This window comes from Amphiprion ocellaris, chromosome 16 (genome assembly GCF_022539595.1).
Source record: "Amphiprion ocellaris isolate individual 3 ecotype Okinawa chromosome 16, ASM2253959v1, whole genome shotgun sequence".
Lineage (NCBI taxonomy): Eukaryota > Metazoa > Chordata > Actinopteri > Pomacentridae > Amphiprion > Amphiprion ocellaris.
Genome location: NC_072781.1, coordinates 10,959,109 through 10,980,163, shown reverse-complemented (window position 1 = coordinate 10,980,163; position 21,055 = coordinate 10,959,109). Strand labels below are relative to the sequence as shown.

The 21,055-nt window shown below is 41.8% G+C and overlaps 1 protein-coding gene and 1 long non-coding RNA gene across 2 annotated transcripts in view; one reads left to right on the top strand and one right to left on the bottom strand.

Annotated features, from left to right (window-relative positions):
• Positions 1–21,055, bottom strand: part of LOC129350820 (uncharacterized) — a 107,939-nt gene that overhangs the window by 10,573 nt on the left and 76,311 nt on the right. The window lies entirely within an intron of this gene.
• Positions 1,373–16,785, top strand: sfrp5 (secreted frizzled-related protein 5). The gene is made up of 3 exons (XM_023284932.3): positions 1,373–2,376; positions 11,264–11,341; positions 15,260–16,785. The coding sequence occupies exons 1-3, from the start codon at positions 1,818–1,820 to the stop codon at positions 15,586–15,588; spliced, it is 966 nt and encodes a 321-aa protein (XP_023140700.1). The 5' UTR covers positions 1,373–1,817; the 3' UTR covers positions 15,589–16,785.

Sequence of the window (21,055 nt, the reverse complement as noted above, 5' to 3'; positions counted from 1 at the left end):
AAAAAGTTAAAGTGTGGTCACAATACTATAAAATTATATGACCTCTTGGATTATGTGGATGTGAGGATTTTATTGATGTGCCTGTTTTTCTGATATTGAACCCCATTTTTATCTATTTGATTTCATTTTATTGAATTAGGTTTATGGACTAACTGCTGTTTCTGGAATTTTATCTCTGCTACAGGCAAAGAACAATACTGTCCCTGATTCCCATCCAAGTACACCTCCAACTGCTTGCAAAACACACACACATATGCTTTCCTACTCTCCGTGTTTGCACTGCCACATACAGATAATGATAATAATCCAAAATCACATGTCTGTTTACTTCATCTTGGCGTCGGTGTTATCCAGCTGCAGGATGATCCATACTGCGTCCCGACAATCCTGGTATATCATGCTAAGATGTCAGCGTGCACCAGCAAACGAGCACTTTAAAATCATTTGTATGAGCCTGCATTTACATGTACAGTCCATTCACATGAAGAAAAGCATTAAAGCGTGACGCAGATCAAATGCGAGATGCAAGAACACCCTCCGTGTGAGCCACCGATCCCACATCCTGTTCACAATGCTACAGGCTTTTGAATGTGAATGTGAGCCTTCCAGTGAATTTTCTCCAAAGATGAAGGCCCTCAGTGTGTCAGTGGCACTGATGGAAAGAGACGGAGGGGCAGCGTGCCTCTATTCACAGCCAACATACACATTAGCATAACTCCCATAGTGCGGGTAAACCACCTATAGCCACCTGTAGCTGCACAAGCCGCACTCAATAAGGTCGCCTCTCCCACGCTGCAGCCCTTTCCCACCCACCTCATTCACTTTCTCCTCCTGAATCTCTTGCATTTACAGTTGTGAATGTGTATGTGCGAGGACGTTTTCTCACCGGCGATGCCAGCAGAAACCTGCTGCCAGACTGTTTTGAGCTAATGAAGTGAGCAGGCTTGAATGGTAAGCAGGCATCCTTTGTTAGGTGTGCAGCAATCTGCAGGGAGCTTGCTGAGACTCTGATGAGTAAATGTGAGAGGGGTAGAAAGTTTAGAGATGTTTGACAAAAACAACATGACTAAGAGGATGACAACATCTGCTGGGTGTGTTTTGAACCAAATGATCTTGTGCACATTTGAGACATGAATATAAAAAATATAGAAATTTGCCTCTCTCTCTCCCTCTCTCTCCCATTTTAAGTTGTTCTAGAGGAGGGGTTTTGTTGAGAATAAGGGGCAGAAGGAGTGTCCTGAAAGAAAGTGGGAGCCTCCCCTGGAGTTGTGATTGGCTGAGGCTGTTGTGAGTGAGTCCAGGGGAGGCCAGTAGGAAGGTGAATGGTCTGGGAGCCTGCTAGGGGGCAGGCAGCTGAGGAGAGCAGCCACCACAGCCTCTTAAAACCTAGGTACTCTTCATTACAGCTACAGACTGATAGGCAGAGAGCAGGGGAGAGCTGGAGACACTTCTGAGAGAGGTCGAGGGAAGGAGAGTGAGAAATTGTCAACAGGGAAAGTTAGAAAAATCAGAAGTCCTGCTTGTGTGCTCACCCTGCCCTGACTGCTGCCTCCCCACGCCACTACCTGGGGCACACATACACAAACACACAGGGAGGTGTTTCAGGGAGGCTTAGAGGGCTGTTTCTCCAGGGAAGAAGGGAATTAAACACTTTTGTTTTCAATCCGCTGCATCCATACTCAGGAGAAAAAAAGGGATTACAGCTTGTACGCCTGCCCCACGTGTTCCTCTCTTCTCCCAGCATTTTGTCTTCACTGAGTCACTTTGGAGACTTTGGATACAACCTTCTTGAATTGTTGGTCTGAACTCAGAGAGGCATGGCACACGGACAAAAGAGCCCCAGGTGGGCATTAACCCAGGGCTCCTTCAGCTTGGCACTGGGCCTGTCGCTCTTCTCCCTCCTCCTCCTCCTCCTCACCGTCTCGGCCGCAGATGAGTACGACTACTACAGCTGGCAGTCAGACAACTTCCACAATGGCCGCTTTTACACCAAGCAGCCCCAGTGTGTGGACATACCAGCTGACCTGCGCCTGTGCCACAATGTGGGCTACAAGAAGATGAGGCTGCCCAACCTCCTGGACCATGAGACCATGCCAGAAGTCAAGCAGCAGGCGGGCAGCTGGGTGCCCCTCCTGGCCAAACGGTGCCACGCTGACACGCAGGTCTTCCTGTGCTCACTGTTTGCACCGGTGTGTCTGGACAGGCCCATCTATCCCTGCCGCTCGCTGTGCGAGGCTGTCAGGGACAGCTGTGCTCCAGTGATGGAGACCTACGGCTTCCCCTGGCCTGAGATGCTGACCTGCGACAAGTTCCCCATTGATAATGACCTTTGCATCCCCATGCAGTTCACTGGGAACCATGCGACCCTGCCACCAGGTAAGACAGCTGAGTGCACAAACTCATTCAAGCAAACCCTTACACAGAAACTAGTTTAAAGTTCAGTAAAGTGTGAAAAATCTTAATTTGTATGTCTCCTTACTGGTCAAAATTATGGTTTTAAAAGCAAATAAAAATGGCTTTCTGGCAACACTGCACAAACTGTAACAAGTATAATTTATCAATAAATACAACTTCAATTAAAATTTGAAAGTCTTCTCAGCATAAAAAGCATGCTGCATCTTGCTATATTGATTGAATGTCCAAAACATGGTTTATATTGTATGATAAATATTAGCAACTATTCTAAACTGTACATGGGTTAAAAACATAAAATGATTATCTTAAAAAATTATGTTATCATTGCTATTCTGTGACATGTTGTGCGGATAGAAATACTGAGACAAAACACTGTTAACTGACAACAAATTCAGTAAAACTGCTTATTTCTGCAGTGCAAATTTCTGGAGTTTGATTTATCTCAGTAACAACATTATTAAAACAGGTGAGCGTCAAGATCCTGCAGAGTCAGACACAGTGGGAGTCTGTGAACCGCGAGGCTGTGAGGTTCATATGTTTTCCTGCACTGCAGTTCTGACACACGGAAGTTTAAGTGAGAGACTGTCCAGAGGAGGTCAGTGAGAGAAACAGGAGCGGGTTCAGGCTACAGGGGAAAAGTTCTCGAGTAAGTGCACAGTTTAGGACGGCTCCTGTCCATCCACGTTCGCCTGAGGGAAGGACAGAGAGACTGAGAGACTGAGAGACTCCAGCAGCCAGATCGTTTACTGAGTTAAGATAAATGGGCTGTGATGTTGAACATATCTTAACTGAAAAGGTAACACACGTGCACATGCATACACACACAGTTTTATCAGCAGACATCCATCAACAGCTGATCAATCAGCCGAGTGAAAGGAGAATGTTTTCTTTCAGTGCGTGAAACTCACAAGACGGTCTGCAGAGTCAACAAATGAAAAAATCAATACAAGATGGATGAAATAAGAAGAAAAATACAATAACTAGAGTTTCTGAGGGAGTTTGATTGACACAAAAATGAAATATATATATATATTGTCATGGGCAATGATTGAGAGGACTGACAGATGGTCCAATAGTGAGCTTAGAGAGAGTGAGTGGGAACTAAATAGATAGAAATAGGTGTGTGGATGTGACTTTGTGTGTGTGTGTGTGTGTGTGTGTGTGTGTGTGTGTGTGTGTGTGTGTGCATCACGGCTACTTAAGCAGCCCCTTCACAAAAGCAGTCAGCGCACACAAGGAGAGAGAGAGGGAGTTGATGAGAGTCTTTAGACAGTGGAGGGGGACGGTCCCCACTGTGTCCCAGTCTGCTCGGCCATTGTTGGGTCTGGCAGCCAGCAGGCCAATTAGCTAGAAGGCCAATTACTGAGCTCCCACTAATTAGTCGACATGACAGGACAAGAGACGCAGGCAGAGAATGGGAATCGCTAAAGTCTGATTGTCCCTGAGAGAGCCCAATGGAGAGGAGAGAAAGGAGAGGGAAGCGGGAGAGTAAAGAGAGGCAGACAGCGCATAAAAGAGGAGAAAAGCTGCTTCCTGCAGTATAAGAAGTGTCCGCCTCTCTGCTTTCAATAAGGACTCCAAGAAAACAGTTTATTATTCACATTACTCCACTACTTGCCATTAACCATTTATTGCCAAATCTGCTTTGGTTGTTCCTGTTCCTGCATGCTAACGTTTCATTCCTTCACTTGAGCTGTTCGTGGATAGATAGATTGATTTCCTAAAGCACTGAAGTGAATGCCAATAATGCCAAAAACATAATTTTATCATTTCAGTCTTGTCAATCAGGTGTGCAACATATCTTTGCTTTTTATCAATACTGGTCACAGCTTACTGACATCTGTCTATCGATCATCTTTTTAAAAAAAAAAGTGGGCAAAGTTCACTGGAGGATTCTCGGGTGAATAAACGTGGTCCTGACTTGCTCCATTAGGGTAAAGGTTTGCTCTGTTATTGTAGGACTAGTATCAACTATGTGACATTTTGGGTTTGCAGAGTCATAATTCATTCTTTTGCATGCTCCCTGAGAAGGAGTCAGCTTAAGCGTCATTCATCACCTCCTCAAACGGGCAACTGTTTGCTGATCGTATCTAATCAAATAATGATCAAAGATTAGAGAAGTGGCGCGAGATCAGTGTAAATGTATCTAGGGATCTTTGTTATTTAGCAATGTTATGCGGAAACCAAAAAAGCCGAAAATGAATTTTTTTTAGAATCAGATGACGATAAATGGAAGAATTAAATTTGAGGTTGTGTTTTTGTATGAGCATATTTGCTGTGTGTGTGTGTGTTTTTGAAACCGAGAGCGAACCCATATCACTTCTAGCCCGGAGGCACAGCCACTGACATTTTGCTAAGAACCAGAGATTCTCAGATGTGCCGATGAGGCCATCCTGAGGACAAGCTTTTGGCTCTAAAACACACACCACACATACACAAACACACACACAAAAATGCAGCCAGTAATAATAAAGAGGAATTTCAGCTAAGACCTCTTAGAACTGGGCTTCCTGGGAACCCTCTGTGTTCATTGGAGGACACTGACGATTCCCTTTACACGGGATCATATAAAGAATCGTGTGGTAATCCGGGTGAATGCTGTTGAGCTCGATCAATCACAGACATTAAGCTCCGCTCTACCTGCTGCTCTCCCCATCCAGGAGGCCCAGATGCTATCTGAGCTATTCTGCAATTACACGGCATAGCACGGTTCGAGGACTCCTGTGGAAACTAACAGTACAGAGTTAGATTCACTTTCCACCTCTCTGTCACAGCCAAAACTGAGAGGAACTCCTCCACCTGAGCTCAGGTTGTGCGTGTAGATGATTTTTTGGCATGTGTGTGTGTGCTCTTAGCACTTGTGCCTGGTGTGTGTGTGTTGGGAACTCATAAGTCTGTATATTATACCAGGGAGAACAAGCAGACTGCTGACAAAAGAGGGCTGAGGCATCCTGGGAGCAGAAAAGGCCGGATGAGTTGAGTCAGCCAGGCCGAGCACCTTTAATGCCAACCTATCAGCTCCACCTTATGGTTTTAATGATGCTACCTTTAGCTGCTGTCAGCATCTGTAAATCAACAGGTATGATAATAAGTGCAGAAAGGATTCTCTCTATTTTAGAGCTTGTGGTTGACCCTATAACTCAAATTGCACAAGAGAAAATATGCGCGTTGTCCAGTGAAAGTCAGTGAAATTGCATGGTGTTAAGGATATTGTCTGTTCTTGCCGCACTCGGTGATGTGACCAGTGTAAGTTACAACCATGCTAAAGGAGACGGGCAGCACTGTCAGGTCCCGAGCAGCACAATGGGCGCTACTCATGTGGCCCTGGCTGCTATATGAAAAGGAAAATGTGATCCAATGCTCTGTGCATGGAAGACTGCCGAGGCCTTTTGAGAATTTTCTCTTCTGTATAGGATTCCTACAGAGGCAAGGAGCATGCTGTGTTTTAGGGGGCCCCTCGGGGCTGCCTGTGGGCCATGTTTGAGTCCTCCTCTGTCTGTCTGCATGCCGCATTTAAACAGATGTTAGACCCTCCGACGTAAATCGCACGCCGCATTTCATCTGCGGCACAGTACCGTTTTATGTCATAAGTGTTGCTGCTCATAACTTAAAAGGTCCAAATGAGGCATGAGATAGTGACCCGTACATACTTTAAATGGAACCGTCTTCCCATAAAAGTCACTGTGACGCTCAGTCTGCAAGAGAAGACGTACAAGACGCGTCAGGGAATCAGATGATGAAACTGTTGGGTCGGGTTGTGTTCTGTGTGGAGGTGTATATGTGTGTGAGAGTGAAAAAGAGGAAAAAAAGAGTGAACAGGAGCGTGTAACTTCGCACTGTAACTAAAACTTCACCCAAGTGGAAAACTGATTTCAAGCAAATTTGTGAAATGTTGCCAACACAAAATGTGATTTACAGTGTTTGTGTTTCCAACTGCAGGTTTGAAGTAAATTAAAAAGATTCTTAAATGTCACATAAATGACAAATGGAGTCCTGTAGGAATTGAGGCAAGGTGTTTTTGCGTTTTTAGTGATTTAGTGATGACCACAATTTATGTCGTTGTTTATACAAAATTTATTTAATGCAGTAAGCAATTTCCTACTGCACCAACTAATTACAGCAATATAATGATGTAATCAATGTGGTCACAGAAGATAAATATTATTTCACATTGGTACATGCTGACACTTTTTCGTGCATCCTTCTTTTTTTAAAATTACTTTTACAAATGGCTTTTCACATCACATATGATTGGTATATTTTTGTTGGAGATTTCTCTTGGGATTTGTTGCATTTTGCTATTCAGCCTACCTAATTTGTTAAAAATACTTTGGTGGAACTCCAGGTTATATGTAAAACAGGAGGAAAAAGACAGTGAGAGGGGGAAACAAAAGACACAGCAGGGGGAGAGAGGCTGAAACGGAGAAAGTGATATTAACCTCTGAGCTATGACTAAGTGAAGTTGTGCAGTTAAATTCTTGGACTCTTGCCGTACACCGTTTCCACTCTGGCTTTCTGTTTAAAGATTAACAGCAGGGTTTCCAGCAGACCACCTCCTTACTCGCCCTGCACCCATCATCCTTTTCCTCTTACCCTTAATCATCGACTCCTAGCCTCCTCATTCTCCACAACAATAGCTCTGTGAGACAACAACATTCGTCACGATGATAGGGAACATTAAAGTTTCTGCAATTAAGTTTATAACCCGGCGTGCAAAAGCCAAAAGAAGCACACAAGAGGCCAAGTCCAAAATCAACCAGAGCAAGAACATGATTTTTTTTTTTTGATCCCTTGGTGAAAAAACATTAAAAAAATCTTCACCTGCTTCGAGATGATGGTAAAAATATTTTAATGATCTAATGTCAAAATATTTTCTGAGTAGAAAATGTGTCCAGGAAAATAAAATAAAAAAGCCCCGCAGCAGTGACTCCCAGCAGAACATGACGGTGATTCCCCCAACAGAGACCAGAGATGAGGGCAGTCGTTGCTTAAGTGATTTCTCAGCGGCATCCAAATGGCGGTTCTGGGTCCAAGCTCCACTAAGTTTCATGGAAGGACTGCTTTCTCCTGACACATGCTCTGGCATTAACATGAGCGGGCCTCCTGCCAACATACCACCCCTGCGAAACCAGAATGAATTACCATGGAGTCTGCAGAAGACGGAGCAGCTTCAAGGGAATCATTCAAAACAGACAAATCCAGAGAAGTTTTGTTTTCTCTCGGTGTGTGTGTGTGTGTGTGTGTGTGTGTGTGTGTGTGTGTGTGTGTGTGTGTGTGTGTGTGTGTGTGTGTGTGTGTGTGTGTGTGTGTGTGTGTGTTTCCATTGCCATACTCCTGTCCCAGTCTTCATGTCAGCACCAGACAATTAGAGGCCTGACCCTGTAGGGCCTCGCAGGTCTCCTGCCTGTGAAAGCATGGGAACCCTCAGAGGAGAAAAAACTGGCAGCTAACTCTACAAGAACATGGTTCAGCTACCTCTGACACACACACATATACATACACCCAGCAGCGGTTAGGGGTTCACCTCCCCACGACCCAAGCAGCGAAGCATGCTAAACTTTGACCCCTCTCATTATCTGGCCAGACGCTGAGGTTTGGGCTGGGGTGATAACCTCTGAACCCTGACTTTTAACCCAGGAGCTGCACTGTGCTGGGACAGTCCCGTGTGTGTTTGTAATCGGGAGACACGGAGGAAAAGAGAGAGAACAGGGAGCTCTCGGGGGAGAATATATTTTGGATATTGTGGTGAGTGAATGACAGAAAAATTTAGCTCTTCTATAAGCAGTCGTACTGAAAACAAGCTGCCTACTCAGCAAAAGGTTGGTGCTGTTTTCCCTTCAGACAAGTCGTCTCTAATCATATTTGCCTGCCCTGTAGGTGCATATATGTGGTGTGGGGAAGATTTCTATACCACATCCTTCTCACCCTTCTGACCCTGTCTAATATTATACCCTGTTCCCTCTCTTGGCCCAGGGCTCTGTTTTGTGCACTATTAGATGTGTGCGGCTGTAAGTAGCCTCTTCTGGATTACATGGAGTTTGTGTGGTAATTGACATATTAAAGATTTATATTGAAGCGGCTTTGGAGAAAATTACCTGCTTTTGTGTGTGCATGCATGTGTGTGTGTGCGTGTGTGTGTGTGTGTGTGTGTGAAAGATGAAACTGAAGGCCTCAGAGAAATTTTTATAAGTGGCGTAGGTAAGAAAGGCAATTTTAATGAGTAAAAATAAAAATAATTAATCATATTTCCTAGCAGATTTTGTCAGTTTTCACTTCTGTGACTTCATCTGTGAAAGTCTCAAAACAAACAAGGTTTGACAGTAAACACAGCTTTAAAAAGTTGAAAATAAATGCTTCATGTAGGGTCCTCTCTCTCATGATGTGTCTACAGTGTGGGTGAACAACAACAACAATCACAAAGTCCCGTATCAAAGTTACTGAGGGCTAAACATGCTCTTGAGCAAAGCATGCATGACCATAAATTCTGAGTTAAAAATAAACGGAACTTGTTGCTTCGGTTTCCCCTCGGTGTTTCACAATGTGTGGTTGCTGTGTGGCCTGAGCGTTGGCTGCGTCCGTGTACTGAATCACTTTTCACCACGTTCAGCAGCTCCTGCCACAGCGTTTACCTTTCTGCACGGCCAAGACCACGCCTGCGCCACCAAAATATACAACGGCCAGAATAAAAAACATTTTCTCCGGTGTAATTGCAGGGCAAACATCAGTCAGCCTGCTGCTCTATGTATTCACTCCACAGCAAATAGCCTCTGACAAGAGGAGGGCGGCTGCAAATAAGTGCCTCAAAAGTGCTCAGGGCTTAACGATTTCATACCGACACGGCTTTGGGTTTTGCTCACTACACTTGACTAACACAGAGTTCCTGCAGCTCTCAATATGTTAAATTTAAGACATTTTAAAGACAACCTGTAATTCCAACTCTAAGGTACTTATTTTCTTGATTACTACTGTGTATAAAGTCCTAAGCACTTTTTAATGTTGGCACAGATCCAAACAGTCCAGATGAAGCTTACCAGAGCTGGAGGAAATAACATTAAAGCGTAAAATGAGACCGGATCTCAGATGCTCCCCATGTGAATACAGAACAATATTGGGTAATTTCAGATGTTTATTGGTGGCTTTTTAAAGTGACTATGTTTTTCTGACTTCCAGTGCAACTCTAATGGATTTGTACCCAAAGTTCCTAAGTTGTTTGTCATTTTGTACAAGGTGTCTCAGGCTTAAAGCTGCTTATTAGCAACAGGCTTCAACCACAAACTAAATGCACTGTTCTTAAGCTAGTCGAACTTACACTTAACCATATTAGTTGAAACAATTTTACCCCTAGACGTTGTTACACCACACACCACATCGCAACACACTAGCTGTTTGTGCTCCTATAAAATGACCAGGCTGCACAGTTTGCATGAGTGGTTCCATTTTAGCTCCATTTAGGAGCTAATTTCAAAATCCACATTAGTTTTCAGACTTGTCAGCTCATATCATATTCTAGCCATTTTAAGATCTAGAATTCAGATGATTGCATTTAAAGTCTTTTAAACTTCATAAGGACATGCGGAAACCCTGCACACAGTATTCTGCAGCCCAAAGAGCTATTTTGTTAAGGTTTCCGGACACACAGGGCTGTTCTATTAGCTGGGCTTGATCTTCTTTAGACATGCTATGCTGAGCCAAACTGTCTATACAGGAAGTGCTCGGGCACAGAATTGCACATAAACCCGGCAGATTTGCAAGTCTGAGAACTGGTAGATGCACTGTTTGCATTTTTTTTTTTTAAACCAAAGAGTCATAAGTTTCTAGAGAGTGAAGAAGGATGGATGAGAGGAAAGAAGCCACAAGCAAGAGCAAAACTGAACATGGAAGAATGAGAAAAGGGAAATGGAAAGAGTAAAACAGGTACAAATAATTCAAGATTTAAAGAATGAAGAAGAAAATTTATATAGATTCGGAACTAATCTAGGAGTTAGCTGATATCATCAATCTTTATTTTAACACTACATCTAGAAAACAGACAGTCATGGAAGACAGCACTGACTGACCACTGATATGATCAATTAAAAGAATACAGCTGAGATTTAAAAAAAGTTATTTAACTATATATCTAAAACTTTGCTGGGGATACATAATTATAGTAGTTAGAAAAGAATTAGTTATGTTCTAAACACTGCATCATTGCCGCCCCAACTCTAATCTTCTAAAAACACATTGTGGTCTTTGCAGTTTTATCTTTAAGTGGTATTTAAATGTGGCATATTTAAGACAAAATATTATATTTGCACACTATCAGCTTTGGGCATAATATATTCAATTACTTTTCTTTTGAGGTTGTCACAGTTTTCACTTCACAAGTCAGTGGCCGTGTCCCAATTACATACAGCTCATGTGTTAATGCTTACTGTTTTTGCAGTTAAAATACAGCAATTTACATACTGCAACATCCAGCAAACAGGGGAATTCTCCAGCTTTTGTGATGTTTAGTTTTTTAAAATCGGGTCGATGGAGAGCATGTAGACATCAAAGCACTTCTAAGGTCCCGCAGTAACAGTTTCAATTACAGTCCTTTTATTGACGAATTGTAATGGTGTCCACCGAGATGCCACTCGCAGGCTCAAATAGATACAGAAGTTTATGTCAAGCATACCCTTGCGGACATTTTCGTAGTGTTGACAGACTCATAATAAATTTTGTGCCCTTAGTTTATCATGTTAACTAAGAAACCATCTCCCTTACGTCACCAGTTTTCTACCCGTCAGACACAGAAACACAAGGACTGAATTCTATGTGAGTAAATCTACTGACCGTCTGCTGTCATTATGTTTTGTCTCCTCAGTGTCGAAGGTTTGCCCGCCTTGTGACAATGAGCTGAAAGCAGACAACATCATGGAGCATTACTGCGCCAGTGACTTTGGTAAGTAGCAGAAACCGAAAAGAGTAAGACCTGCATTACGAACACTGCACACTAATGCACAGCAGGGTTTCCCACCTTGTTGAGAACCTGCAGTCAGCTAAACTTGAATAAGTGAGTTTGCAAGTGACTGGCAGGCCGGCAGGAAAAGTGCAGTTGCTTTGTGCACAACCTTCATTTGAGTGTAACAGTGCCAACAAAATGTTTCACCACAGGAATTTATAGTTACAAGCCTGTTGTAGGGCCCAACTGCTTATGGATTTTTGGGGTCGATGCCAATGAAATTTGGATATCAGTATAAGTAGAGATTGCAGATCGCTATATTGGTCGATATTCTTCACAGGTATATATACTTACCTTCTATGATAGAATTATACTGAAAAGTGAAAATGATAGGTTATTCACTTAGCCATTCCATTTCACAAAATATTTACCAACTTCATTTGAAGACAGCACTTGACTCCGCACCACCATTTGTTCAGCTGTGCTCTGCTACATGTACTGCAGTATTGATAATATTAAAAGCAATGGAGTCTGAGCTGCTCTGATGGACAAACTATGCACCATTAATATATTGTACACTTTACAAACCTGCTTTTACAAAATTTAGTGCAAACAAAAACAATAAGATCACATTTTAAAGCTTTCTTCACACATACATATTCCTTGTTTCACTTCTTTCCTTCTATCCTGTTAAATCTCATAATCAAGGCAGTATTTGTTGACCGTGTCCAAAGTTTTGACATAAAATAGGTAGAACCCCATGTTGCACTAGTCCCCTCTGCTATCGTAACCCTTTTCTCCTCATGAACTGATGAATTCATTTCATAACCTCTTGTCACAAAGACCATTCAACACTATTTTCTAAACTTTCTACTTTCCAGCATTCCGGTTTCACCACAGTAATAACCCACATATTAAGCCAGAACATAATTATTCCATTATTTCTGCTCATCCAGGCTTTTGGCCCGTCATACTCCACAGCAGCTGAATTTCTGCTTTCATGGATTATTGCCCCAGTGTTTAGAGTTAATGATATACTGCTGTCCATTTTCTCTGGCCATGAGAATCCGAGTGCTAAATGAGAAATGGTGACAAAAAACCTCGCACAACCTTAGGTGACTTGTGAAGAGCAACACTTACGTTTCTGAGCAGATTTATGAAAATAATGTAATTGAAAATAAAACGTGGCCAGACTGACACTAAAATCTATGCTGCTGTGGGCCACAGGGGAGAAGTTTTGTAATGTATCACAATTAACCACACCTATGAAACGGCCAGAGTATACAGAGCATGACCCATTATAAATAATGCAATAAATGAACATTCAGCACATCACATCCAGCAACAACACGCTGCGTCTCTGTGCACCTTGCTTACACTTACTTACACTTACACACAAACCAAGGCTCATCCCTAAAATTAATCATGACGTTACTAAATCACAGATATTTGTCTGATTAATTGCAGGATTACATATCTCAATCTTGTAACATGAGGGTGTTTCAGGGATTAGAAAGCAAAACTCAGATTCTTTCTGTTCATTAGAATGAAATATGATCATATGGGAAAACAGATAGTGGCCCACAGACAGACATTTCATTGGCTGAGAATGTATGTGACTGGATGAGACAGGAGAATAAGTCGAGAAGGCAAGATAACGGTGTCGTATGGATTCGGAGATCAAGGCGAGAATAGCTCTACAACGTTATTCTATAGGGCCGTAGTTGATTACAGCTTGATGTCATGCCTCATGAATGCTGTCACCTATTCATCTTCGGACATTGTTCGCTCTCAGAGAATTTTCTGTGTTTTATTACAGTCTACTTTTGATGTCTGATCTCTCAGCATTCCTTGCTGGGCTATTCAGCAGCACAGTACAAAGGACAGGAATAGAAAAGAAAGGGGGCTGGGATGTGAGTGTAGCCCTGGGATGTGAGTCTGGCCCTCCACCTGGCTGGTACAGGAAGTTTAGCCCAAAGAAAAACCTGGTTCTCCTCAAAACGACAGCACACTTCTCTTTTCCAGCTACCTCTACCTCTTCACCCGCTCTGCTCACTTTAAAGAAAGCGAGTTTGTATAAAGACGTGGGCACGACTTGTCACAAAGATACTCACCAGGCTCCACACTGGGCCCCACTGCATCACTTATGGCTGATTATGACTGAATATGGGTGGGCATTTAAAATGAAGCGGGGGTGGTTGACTTTTTCCTTCATACCTTTACTTAACATATACATACACTTGAATGCTGTCATTCACAAAAATACACACACGCTCAGGCATGTAGGCACGCAAAAGCAGTACATAAACATGCTCTCAGTGCAGGAGCTGGATGTGAATCAGGATGTGAACGAGGGGCAACTCAACGCACACATTCCTTCTTGAACATGCTATCACTTCACATGTACTGTATACCTATCAGAGTGTACCGAGGGATGTTTATGCAACCATAGACAAGCAGGCGAGAAGTGAAATGGCGATCTTCCAACAGGCTTGGGTACATAGCGAAGCTTCATACTGACCCTGCGCCTTTGCCCGATCTATGATTAATTTCACCTGTCAAAATGTTCACCCTGAGAATTCCCCTCTCAGATGCTTGGCAGTACAATTTTAATCTTTTAGAATGTTAAAATATGAACTTATAAACATGGAGCTCAACGGGAGATACAACTTTATTAGGCTGAAAAACCTGAGTTTGCTGCAACCCAACTCCACATGATGAAAACTTTGAGTTTTTTCTGTTATGTTTCCATACAAATGCTCAACAAAGGAGGTGTAATACATAAAGAAGGAACACAGCTTACATCTGACTATAGTCCTGATGGACAGGACAGTATGGAACGACATCAGATGATAGTGTTTCCAAATAGTAACATTAGTCATGCTATAATCAGAGCTTTAGACTTATGACTTGGACGTAGACTTCAGTCACAAAAAAAAAATTAAAAGCATTTTTAAAAAGAGGACTAGAAACTCAACCTGAATGTGACCAATACAAGATGCGACTTGAGACTTGGCATGAAAAAACAAATACTTAAGTTGAGTTTTGACCTGGTAAAAGACCTGGGAAAAACCAACAACAATTTAATCTGTCACATCATTTAGGAAGACTTGTAATTTGACTTACATTCACCACTGACTATATATAAAGATGAACAAAAGCCCCCTTAACCTCCCAAAGGTTTTCAGAAGACCAATTTTAAAGATTAGTGTGATGGCCATTGTCATCGTGGCAATGCCTGAGTCCTCTTAACTTTGAAAGTGAGAAAAGATTTGGAGCAAATGTGGAGCTGAGGCACCGCATGAACTGTCCAGTGACAGCACCCAACTCAAACCATAACTTTGCACATTAATACAATTTAAACTAAATTTCGTTTCCCATGCAGTTGTCATGAATGGGAAGATTAGCTATGGAGACCAGAACAGTTTCTTGTACCGGGCCGTAAACATGTTTATTTCTACTGTAAAATTGGGCATTTTAACACAGTGGTTTAAGGGGATGGACTCACTTTTCAGACCAGCCTCAAGTGGCCGTTAACGGAACTGCAGGTTGCTACTTCTCTGTCGGCTTCATTTTTCCAGCCCGAGAGCTTCCTATTTAGTACTCACGTGAAAAGATTTACACTAAACTTAAAATGTCCTTATTGATTTATGATTTTTCCCCTAAGTCAGATACACAAACACACACAGGATGCAGTTTTTGCAAACTGCGGGAAAGACTAAATGATTGTGCTCAGGAGAGGTGTAAAATAGCTGCTTGTTTGGCACCGCAGAGCTCAGTGCTACACTTGCAGGAAGAAGAAATGTCACAGCTGCTCAACGTAACAAGGGAATGATAAACAGCTTCTGGGTGTGAGTGTCTGTGTTTCATAGATAAAAGTTGAATTGAATTTAAACATATCCCTCTCTTCTCCTTCAGCCCTAAAGATGAAAATCAAGGAAGTGAAAAAGGAGAAGGGGGACCGCAAGCTGATCGCAGCACAAAAGAAGAAGAAAGTCCTGAAGCAGGGCGTGCTGAGGAAGAAGGATCTGAAGAAACTGACCCTGTACATTAAGAATGGCGCCAACTGCCCGTGTTCCCAGCTGGACAGCCTGGGCTCCAACTTCCTCATCATGGGCCGCAAAGTGGACCAGCAACTGCTGCTCATGTCCATTCACAAGTGGGACAAGAAGAGCAAAGAGCTCAAGTTCGCCATCAAGTACATGAAATCCCATCAGTGTCCCACCTACCACACCGTCTTCCAGTGACGTGGCTCGCTGCAGTGTTTCCACAATTTCTCCCCACATTCCACCTTGTTCCATATAGATCCTAATTCCTGTTTCAATAATGTGATATTGAACTCCAGATCCCCTCAAAATCTGTTACCAGTCCTTTACATAGTCTAGCAGGGGTTTGGAGGGTTCTAAAGCTTTTATTTTCTCAGTTGTAACATGAATAAGATAGTCAAGGGCTCTCAAAAAGTAACAGTTTCAGATGATAATTTTATTCCTAGACAAAAACAGACATTTTCGTCTACCCCCTTCAATTTAATGAGATACTCCTCAACAATCCTCTTCTGATATAGTGGAACCAATCACTTAAATCATATCTTACAGCAACTTTATCAGTTATATTGCATTGAGACTTGGAAATCTAAAAAAATAAAGCAACCATCAGAAGGCCAACATGCTCCGCGGTGTAATGATTATGAATAGAAATATTGGGAATGGAGGGAAGGGCAAAGTTTGTTTCTGTGTAAAAAGAACTGAGAGAAATGATAAAGTATCTGTGGGCTATGTGACGTGCCAACGCACACACTGGCACAGAGCTCCCAGGAACAACATCAAAGCAGAGCAATGTAGATGATCCACTTAACTGTATGTTTTAATAATGTAAAAAGTAGGTAATTCAGATGAATACTAGATGATTAGAAAACTGGGCTTTTTTCTTTTATCCCCGCTGGGAAAGAAGACCGATGGGATGAGACAGACTGACAGACTGGATGATGCTTCCGCTGACTTTGTACATTTCCGTTTCTGTGGCCTGAAAGAGGGGAAACTTGAATATTTTTTGCTTTGTGAATTGGAGAGAGACGGAAGTAAAGGCTTAGAAGACATCTTCCTGAAAACAAGTGGAGAATCAAAGAGAAAGAAAGAGAGAGAAAGAGACTCTGGACTGATATGTCTCTGGTACTCACTATTTTTCACTATCACTCTTCAAATGTTTCTTTTTTTGTACTTAAATTTTAAAATTTGCTTCAGTTAAACTTCTATGGTATGAAGGCAGAAATCATACATACAGACATAGCACCTGAATACACTGTTGCCGTAGCAATAAAAGATGAAAATTTAACTTTGACAATATTTTCTAACCTATTAACCTGTAAGTAGTTCTGTTACTGAAATAGATCTTTGTTTTACAAAAAAAGTAAATGAATAAAATATATTTGAAATTTTTATAAAGAATATCTCTTTGAAATGTCCTTTTTCTTTATCTTTGCTGTTAAATAACAGCATGCACACTCATCCATTAAATAAAAGCTCCTTTTAGGGCTTTTTTCATCTGGGAAATCATGTTTGCTTCACATAAGTGAATACGAACACATTCCTGCTTTAGAAATGTCTTTACTTGCTTCCATACAGTGTGAGGCTGTGTCCGTTTAACAATCTATGTAAAAATACAGAAGTAATAGAAATTTATCAGCATTTTACATGTTTAACATATAACATTATTTCCACTGACAAATGAGATGCTGTCAAAGCATGGTATGGATAGAAAAGGAAAATACTGAGATTTATTGCTTTTTAATTTTCATTTAATCATTTTATTTGCCCATCCATCCATCCATCCATCCATCCATCCATCCATCCATCCATCCATCCATCCATCCATCCATCCATCCATCCAACCATCCATCCATCCATCCATCCATCCATCCATCCATCCATCCATCCATCCATCCATCCATCCATCCATCCATCCATGGACAAGAGGCAGGGTACAGATCACCATTCCATCACAGGGCTAACACAGACAACCACGCATTTTCAAACTCACAATTGTTTAGAATTCAGAATACCAGTTAACCTACTATGCCTGTTTTTGGACGGTGGGAGGAAGCTGAAGCAACTGGAGGAAGCCCACTCTTTGCAAAGTCACTGCAAACAAAAACATCTCAACTGACCAACAATTTTGACCTCAGACGCTTTTTCTGTGAGATGACAGTGCTAATCACTGCACCACTGTACCACCTTGTTTCAACACCTAAAATGTAGCAATTACTGCTGTACCCAAATCAGAATTTTGTTCCTTGAATTTTTGCTGTCATTTAATGCCCAGCTACCATTTGGATTTGTTTAAATAATAAGACAATCAGCACACATATATTTCTGTTTAAATCAAGCTCTTTGAGCGTAATCTTTTTTAAAAAAAATATATTTCAGTTTGATCAAAATAGTTTAACAGTTCACAATAAGTTCAACCATTGTCTGGACCAACAATGTAGTGATGAGGAGAATGCAGAGAGAGACTTATCAATAAATTTTATGGCTGACCACAGTAACTTTATCACCGCTGTCAGCATGCCATTCACAGAGTGCCTGTTATGTCTTTTACACACTAGAGTTGCTCACTTCCCACAGCATTAGAAATTACACTAATTTAGGTTACCCATGAGGCCCGTTCTTTTGAGGGAAATGCTTCGACAACAACAAGAATATCAATATACCTCAAGATTCGGCTTCTCTAATCAGTTATTCAGAGGCGTAATGCATGTTGTCACATGGACAAATGAAAGCTCAACTCAAAGAATCTGGATCAAATCAGGAATCTTCGACAGATGTTTCGAAGCATGAATGTTTAAAGGGCATCTCCAGAGAAAGTTCTTTTTGCGTTGTTCTGATGTGATGATTTGATCATAAATATAATTTTAGTCCATTAAATTACTTTTAATACCCTTTTAATTGCAAAATTAAAGCATTGCACAGACCAAATGTATATGGCAGCTTTTCCAACAAGCTTGAGGGCACATATAGGATTGTAAGAATGCACATGGTCCTCCTTCATTTCTCCTTTCAAAGAGCAGAAAGAGGTGACATCTTATTTATGATCTGTGCAATGCCAGAATCTTCCAGATCCCCACTGGGCGGTTAGCTTTACACAAAGCATGGGCTACAAAACCACCAGCATTTAATGTTAAAGACTCAAAGGCTGATGCAGAACGACAGCAGGCTGCAGTGTAACCGACCAGTTTTATCAAAACCATCCACAGCTTAATCACTTAAGACACACACTAAAGTAAATCACTGCAATAAAAAGATTTGGCATCTTTGTTCTCCAGAACACAACATGGATCAACTGTGACACTCTACAATGTTTACTGTCTTCTGCCCATATTTCCCGGAATGTGGAGACTTTTGGAGACTGTTTGAAGCGTGAACGCCAGTAGAGCAGTGACCTATTTCCAGTGATTGTGGAGATGGTGCACAGGCTCTCCACTTTGGAATGACAGAAAGGAGGGGACAGGAATAATGGGTAGAAATGTGTTGGACAGGACTGCCTTTATTGAAAACTCCCACAAATTCCGTGAGCGATCAAAAACGATAAACACTGAGCTTGAAATACAAATGAGTTGAAGAGGCCTTTGTTGGAAGGTGATGACCCTCCTTTAGATGTGGATGGGGACACATGCAGTAGATAAGGTGTACATTAAAGGAAAATGATGAGCAGCTTTCATTAAGCGAGACGTGGTAAGAAGTCAAAGAGGGGGAAGCCGAAAAAGAGGGAAGGTGAAAAAGGAGACGAGGGAGAAACTTGGCCGGATCCCACAGACACACATCAGCACCTCCTCAAAGGTCACTTGCGTAGTTAATAAGGGCCTGATGAGGGACCAGCGACACACATTAAAACACATATGTACACTCAAAAGACACAAAAGTTGGAGCTAATATCCCCACAAGCTCTCATGATCTCGTTTGCCTTCAATGCAACGAATTTCATCAAACACACAGTGCATAAACTATTACTGTTACAGAGAAAAGCAGTGAAAAAGGGAGATCACTACACACACACACATGCACACATACACACAGAGAGAGACAAACACACACACACACCGTGCAGAAGAATGGCCACATTGTCTGGTTTTATTGCGGTGTGCTGATAAGCAGCACCTTTTTCACAGTTGAATAGTGCCTGTCTGTCAGGCTGTCACTGACACACACACGCACGTGCACACATACAAACACGGGCACACACACAAGCACACACACACACACATGCAAGTGATGATCACTCACACACCATGCATTCCAAGAGTTAATGCTGTAATTTGCTTTTTTATTTAACATGCTTTCCCTCACCCACCCACTTGTTCTGTTAAGCTGGCGATTTTTTCGACATTTTGAATAATTTCTTTTGACACAACCCAGAGAGATGGGTGTGATCAACTTACAACCACTTTGTGCCAGATTTGAGAAAATATTTTTCCTGTGTGATAAAGTTCATTTGGGAAATGAGCTAATAAAGCCTGAATGTATGCGCTGCAAATCGGAGTTATGATGTATTTTAACACATGAAACCAGTGGCTGCAAAATGCTGATCATGATGCGAATCTTAAATCTCTGGATCACTTTAACTTTACTTCAATTATTTATAAGTTATGGACAATAAAAGAACAAATACTCAATGTTAGATTTCACTCAGGATGGGTGGAGAGAGCATTACAGAAACCCTTGTTCTCTGATTCTGGGCAGCTGATTAAAAAAAAAGCCTGACATTTAATGCTGATGTTGTGCACTTTGAAGCCTAGCACACCGGCAACAAATTGCATTTTTCTTAGAAGATGTAAAGAGAAGGCTATATATAACTCATTGTTAAATTTCTTTACAGGAACAAGTCACTTACAATGTCACTTATGTGGACAAGTTGGAAATAATCCTAAAACTTGTTTAGTTTCTCAAAGCTTAACATTAACGCAGACATGAACACTCACTCTCATGCCAGTGAGCGTACGCACACACACACAGGCGAGTTCATACGCACCTTAATCAGATTTGACTAGTCCACCTTAATAGAAAGAGACCATTATAAAACATTCTGGAGAGTCAGAAGAATTTCTATTAGTTGTAGCATGCCTCTCTTTACCCACCACACAAGGTACCATTAAAACAGCATTAGACAGTAAGCCAACATCCTTCTGGCCTCAACCAGCAGACCACCTGTCAGCAGGAAGGGAGGACACAGTTGTACTTTCATTTAGAAGAAGGAGAGCGAGTGAGGATGGAAACAGCAGCTTATGGACAGAAGGAACGTGCTGGCTCCAGGCCTTGGCCTGCTTTGTTTATTGAAATGCAATAAAGATGTTGCATGCTGCTGTGTGTGTTTTTGTGAGTGTGTTTGTGCAAGTCAAGGAATCATTTTCTCCGTACAATAAAGTCAGAGAAACTCTACATGTGGCACACACTAAGTGAGAAAACAGCTTTCCATTCTCATTGACATGTAAAAACGCTCAAGCTAAAACATGAGCTTCAGCTTGTTGAACACTTTTCTCACACGTGATAAATGTAAATGATTGGATTGTTTTAGCAATGTAATTTCTAAACCGCTGCAATGTGTCTGAACAAGCCTGAACATTTGACAGTGCGTGTGGAATACGAAATCGCTGCTTTTCAGTGACTGTGCATAATGGGCTGCTCTCTGTGACACGCTCACATTCACGCTAATGTGCCGTTTTGT

Excerpts from the sequence above, each read along its gene's own strand:
- sfrp5 (XM_023284932.3), top strand. The coding sequence starts at position 1,818 with ATGGCACACGGACAAAAGAGCCCCAGGTGGGCATTAACCCAGGGCTCC. Across the intron at positions 2,377-11,263 it reads CCATGCGACCCTGCCACCAG|TGTCGAAGGTTTGCCCGCCT; the intron begins GTAAGACAGCTG and ends TTGTCTCCTCAG. Across the intron at positions 11,342-15,259 it reads TTACTGCGCCAGTGACTTTG|CCCTAAAGATGAAAATCAAG; the intron begins GTAAGTAGCAGA and ends CTTCTCCTTCAG.